Source organism: Erinaceus europaeus, chromosome 16 (assembly GCF_950295315.1).
Source record: "Erinaceus europaeus chromosome 16, mEriEur2.1, whole genome shotgun sequence".
Lineage (NCBI taxonomy): Eukaryota > Metazoa > Chordata > Mammalia > Eulipotyphla > Erinaceidae > Erinaceus > Erinaceus europaeus.
Genome location: NC_080177.1, coordinates 71,111,418 through 71,117,172, shown reverse-complemented (window position 1 = coordinate 71,117,172; position 5,755 = coordinate 71,111,418). Strand labels below are relative to the sequence as shown.

At 48.8% G+C, this 5,755-nt stretch overlaps 1 protein-coding gene across 1 annotated transcript; it reads right to left on the bottom strand.

Moving 5' to 3' along the window:
- Positions 1 to 274: 274 nt before the first annotated feature.
- On the bottom strand, positions 275 to 2,817 carry TMEM253 (transmembrane protein 253). Its single transcript, XM_060175389.1, has 6 exons — positions 2,638 to 2,817; positions 2,023 to 2,133; positions 1,871 to 1,927; positions 987 to 1,097; positions 717 to 863; positions 275 to 405 (listed from the first exon to the last, which is right to left on the bottom strand). Exons 1-6 carry the CDS (start codon positions 2,743 to 2,745, stop codon positions 325 to 327), a joined length of 615 nt encoding a protein of 204 aa, XP_060031372.1. The 5' UTR covers positions 2,746 to 2,817; the 3' UTR covers positions 275 to 324.
- Positions 2,818 to 5,755: the final 2,938 nt, after the last annotated feature.

Genomic DNA, 5,755 nt, shown 5'->3' with positions numbered 1-5,755 from the left:
GTGGGGTTGTGCGAGGTGGACAGGAGCTGAGGGGCAGGTGGAAGGCGGATGAAACGAGGTAGCTGTGAGGCTCTGGGTGGAGACAGTGGGGCAGAATGGGAGAAGGTGGGCATTGCAGCGAGCTGACTGGAGAACGTCTGTGCAGGTGGGCCGCTTTTGCTGGCAGTGAGGTGTGGCTTTTCCCGGTGGGGAAGAGAAGGCCAGGCCGAATCTGAGTGCAGAATGAAGGCACTCCGGTGGACTTCCTCTGGGTCCCCGGGGCACTCGGGGTGGAATGCTCTCGCAGGGTGGGAAGCCAGTTCCTAGCTGCTTGCCCGTGGCAGCTCACTCCTGTGTTCCGCTTGCCTGGCCAGCCACGGTGAGGCCACTCTCCAAATGAGGAACTTCCTCCAATTCATGGAGACCCTGAAACCCAGAAAGAGGTGTGAGGGTGCGACAGAAGAAACCCCAGTCAGAAGTATTTTCTCTTCCTCTCTCACCTTCGTTCTCATAAGCCTTCCTAATGCTGTAGAGAGATACCCGATTCCCTCTTACAGCCCTCCTCACCCCCCAACCAGGGGAGAAATGTCCCAGATCAGATAACCAGTCAAGTTTTATTCCAAGACCTCATTCCTTCTCCCTGCCTCTTTGTTTTCCCTGAAATGCCACTGACCAGGAAAAAGCCAGTGGAAAAATGAGAACTAGCAGCTTCAAGCTTTCCTGCCTGCCCTTAATACCTCTGGTAGTTCCTGGTAGCGAAGCCTCCGACTCCTGCAGCACCCCGGCTTCCTCTGGCTTAGCAGGAATAGGGAGTATGCTGAGGCCAGCACTCCCCCTAGAGCGAAGGCCTCAGTGCTGAGCTCCAGCACCAGCAAGCCAGCCAGCTGTAGGCAGACAAGATCTGAGGATACTGCAGAGGTCCAAGAGCCTGTCGGCCAATGCCCATTTCCCATCTCCATTGCCTTTTGCCCCCTCATCCTCCAGCCTTCTCCTCTGTTCACTGGTACCTGGGAAGGGGCCGTTGGGTCCGGCCACAAGACTGTCTTCATAACTTCGATCACCACTGCGATGAGCCCCAAGATGAGACTGAAGGTGTTGAGTATCATCATGGCCTGCACCTGCCAGTGAGCCAGCCTCTTAGTTCTGCCCACCCTAAGGGGCACACTGCAGTTCACTGCGGTCTCAAGCTCTGCCCACTGCCTATGGAAAGCAAAACTCAGCTCCTTTCCCTTCACCGCCATTAGGGCCATCAGCCCCTCCCCGCTTTATTTATTCATTTATTTAAATATTTTATTATCTTTATTTCGTTTGATAGAAAGAGCCAGAAATCAAGAGGGAAGGGGGTGATAGAGAGGGAGAGAGGCAGGGAGACACCTGCAACACTGCTTCACCACTTGCAAAGTTTTCCCCCTGCAGGTGGGGACCAGGGACTTGAACCTGGATCCTTGCGCACTGCAATGTGTGTGTTCGACCAGGTGCGCCACCACCTGGCCCCCCCCCCCCACTTTATTTTTTAAATTAATTTATCTTTTAACAGAGCACTGCCCCAGTTCTGGCTTATGCTAGTAGGGGGGATTAAACCTGGGACCTCAGAGCCTCAAGCCTTAGAGTCTGTTTTCGTAACCATTATTACCTCTCCGCCCAGTGTCCCTAACTTTCTTGCTCCATTGTCTTTTAGGCCAGTAAGGGGCTGAGACCTGGTAGGGTTAATTAAGACTTTAGTGTGCCACTTCTTTCCTGGGAGTAGGTGAGGTGTGTTTTGTTGTGTGTGAGAGTGTGTGAGTGTGTGTGTGTGTGAGAGTGAGTGTGTGTGAATGTGTGTGTGTGTGTGTGTGTGTGTGTGAGTGTGTGTGTGAGTGTGTGAGTAGTAGTAGTGGTACTGCATCCTCACCTTCCATAGTCGGGGTGCTCTGCGAAGCTCAAGGGTAATGGTCCCAGTGAGAAAACCCTGAATAGTGAGAAAGGACAGCGTTAAGCTCTGGTTCCATTGGGGTTGGGGGATCCCCAGGACCTTCCTTTCACCCTCTTGTGTGTGTGTCTTACCAAAGCTCCAGGCCCAATTGGCAGCGCTGTGGTCATGTAACAAGCAGACCTCAGGCAGGCAACTGAGACAGCCAAAAGCACTGCAGCCACTGCCAGCCACATCTGGCTCACCTGGGGACCAGGAGCAGGTGATAGAAGGGGAACTGTCACAGACTCCTTTTCCTCCTCCCAACACCTGACTTTTCTAGAGACCAGGTTTTGGAAGAAATACATAATGGCAGAAAGTCATCAACCAAGAACAATGAAGGAAGAGAGTATCATCTAGTTTTTAGTGTCCCCCTCACCCGAGACACACACACACACACACACACACACACACACACACACTCTATCGGGTAGTTGGGAAAGTCAGGATGCATTTTTACATAGAAAAACATGGAAAAGTATGTCATGACTTTTTCCCAACATCCCAAATCGTTTCAATCATCTACGTGTGTTTCTCATGATAGAAACGACTTGGAGATTTAAGGGTCTTTTGCTTTCTTCGTTTTAGATTTCCCCCTCCCTCCTCCCTCTTAGAGTTTCAGGCCTTTGGAAGAGGCTCACAGAACGTGGATGAATTCAATTGGGTTACAAGTGGACATGCTGAAGCTGAGGTTGGCAACCCGGCCTCACCGCCAGCACTAAGAGGTGTCCACTCTGCCTGCTCTTTGCCCAGTGCTGTAGCTTTTCCAGACGAAGATTGGGTCTCTCCTGCTCTGGCCGATCATCTCTCTCCTCCATACCTCCCTTGATCACTGGAACTTGGTGCTTCCTTGGCTGGGAAAAAAAAATATACCATAGAACCTATCAGGACATAGGACTTGCAGCAATATCATTTTCAACCGCTCCTTTTCTAGTTTTTTTTTTTAATTTATTTTATTTATTTAATCCCCTTTGTTGCCCTTGTTGTTTTATTGTTGTAGTTATTATTGTTGTTGTTGTTGTTGGATAGGACAGAGAGAAATGGAGAGAGGAGGGGAAGACAGAGAGGGGGAGAGAAAGATAGACACCTGCAGACCTGCTTCACAGCCTGTGAAGCGACTCCCCTGCAGGTGGGGAGCCGGGGTTCGAACCGGGATCCTTATGCCGGTCCTTGTGCTTTGCGCCACCTGCGCTTAACCCGCTGCGCTACAGCCTGACTCCCCCTTTTCTAGTTTTCAATCTCCAGGGAGTTGAAATTCATGGTCTCATACCTACCTACTCTGAAGCAGCTATTCCAAAGGGGTGACCCAGCTGGCTCTGGAGCTCCTAGCGGGGGTCTGGTAGCGCAGACCGGACAGCAAAGTGTCCTGGCAGTAGAGTCAGACTGTTGAGGCCGGGGTGTGGTGGAGCAAAGGTCTCTATGGGGACCGAGGACGGTAGGGTCCAGGGAGTGGCCAGGGTAGATATTACCCTCGGTTCACTCCAAGAGGCACCCAGCCCTCCCTTCCTCCATTCCTCTGCTGCTCACTCATCATCTTCAAGGACATTACCACCAGATTCCCCACATTTCCATCTACTCCCCCTCTTTCTTTGCTTCATCAAAATTAGAACATTTCTTGATATTTTTATTATGTATTTTTACATTGTGATAGAGACGGAATCGGAGAGAGATGAAGGAGAGAGACAAAGAGAGCAACTTGCGGCCTGCTCCGTCACTTGCCAGGAGCTTGAGCCCTTGATTCCTGCACATGGTAAGCGGTGCGCATTCCCCAATGTGCCCCGCTTGGTCTCTAGGGAAATCTGACTTTACTATCTACTATTCTAGAAAACGTTTCCTCTCTCCTACTTTTTTTTAAAATTGCTGTGGATCAAACACTGACCTTAGGGATGGAGAACCCTAGTTATAGTGAGGATTTTAATTTTATTTTTTTTAAAGATTTTATTTATTTATGAGAAAGATAGGAGTAGAGAGAAAGAACCAGACATCACTCTGGCATATGTGTTGCCGGGGATCAAACTTGGGACCTCATGCTTGAAAATCCAAAGCTTTATCACTGTGCCACCTCCCAAACCACGAGTGAGGACTATTTTTGACTCAATGATAACCTGAAGCCATATATATCCAAATGGCCAACAAAGACACTGTTAGAGCTCAGCTCTGACTTATGTTGGTGTTAGGGATTGAACCTGAGACCGCCGGTGTATCAGGCGTGGAGATCTTTTTGCATAATCATTATATTGTCTCCCCTGCCCATTAGTTTGATTTTTTAGCAGGTAGAAGTTACCTTGCGACCAGGTGACCTGGACTAGAATCTCAGCTCTTCCACTTTCCAGTTATGTGACCTTGGAGACATTATTATACCTATATGTGTTCAAACTGAATGATAACAAAAGGGAAGAAACAATATTGCTGGAGGGGTTGTTGACTCATAGTGGGTACTTAATAACCATTAGTGGTGCTGATGAGGTCACACTGGTGTGCCTGATGCCTGTATACCAAAGGGCTTGCTTAGAAGTTAAGCTGATGGCATTACTTTTACAGTAAAAGGCAGAACAGCTGGGCTCAATACATACTCTGTAGATGGGTCTGTCTAGGTAGAGCCTGAGGTATGGAGGCAACCAGACCTATGTTCAAATCTTAGAGCTGAGTAACATTGGACACGATTCTTAATCTATTTGCATACCTCTAGAGGAAAGTTAGTATCTATCTCAACCAGTTCCCTGGGAGAAATGTATATGAACTAGCTTAGCTGGGCACCTGACATATACACATGCTCAGTAAACGTTAGAGGCTGTTGTCACTTATTGATTGTGGTAAGAGAAAACAGTGCCGGAATACCCCTGGGTGTGAGAAGCAGAGAAAGGGTCCCAAGAGGCCAGGGGCCCTCCTTGTAAATTAAAAACTCTTGCGCAGTGCTAGGCCAACACTCATTGGAGTGTCATGTTCATTCTTTCTCTTTCTGGTGAGTGGGAAGCATGTTTAAAGGGATCCCGAGAACCACTGCGTGTCTGCTTTCTCCTTGACCCCTCTGTGCATTAATATTTGGCAGACACACACGACAGAATGTGGGCTTATGGGCTGGCCCTGAAGGTCTCTGAGCTGGTACATCAGTCAAGGGAGGGACGCTCTTTGGGCCTCATTTTCCTTACCTGTAAGGCGGCCTGATTTTTTTTTTTTCACGGTTTTATGAGAAAGGATTATACACTTAAGTATGCGAACAGGAATTCAGTAAATCTTGATTAAACCTGAATATAGTGCCCACAAGTTTGTAGCCCCTGTTTATTATTTTTAATATGTCGCCCCTGTTTAAAAATCACATCCCTTCATCTGTTCATCCGCCACCCCACCCCCACACAGCGTTAAGCATAGTGTTTGGTACTTAGTAAGCACTCAGCAAATATTTGTTGTATTGAAGAGCCACTAAAATGACTTAAGGAATGGGAAAGCAGTCGAGAGAGAGGAGCAAGCAAGAACTGTTTATCTGGAACAGAAAAGATCCTTCGAAGAGTAACTTTAATAATGTTTCTTATATGGCTGACATTAACTACCTCTATAATCGCCCCTCCTCCCCGCCCCCCCCCCCCCAAAAAAAAGAGAGAAATTGTAAAGGGAGAGGCTTTGAGATAAAACCCCAGGAAGAACTTCCCGAGTCTGTGCATGTTGGGGCAGAAAGAACGGCCCAGCCAACTCCTTCCCTGGTATGTCCGGGTTGAGGGTGGGAGGGGCAGTCCTGCTCGGAGGCTGGGGGAAGGACGAGATGACCTTTCAAAATCTCTTCCAGTCTCCTGTAGGAATCGTCTGTGCGCCCCACCCCCGCTCCCTCCCGCC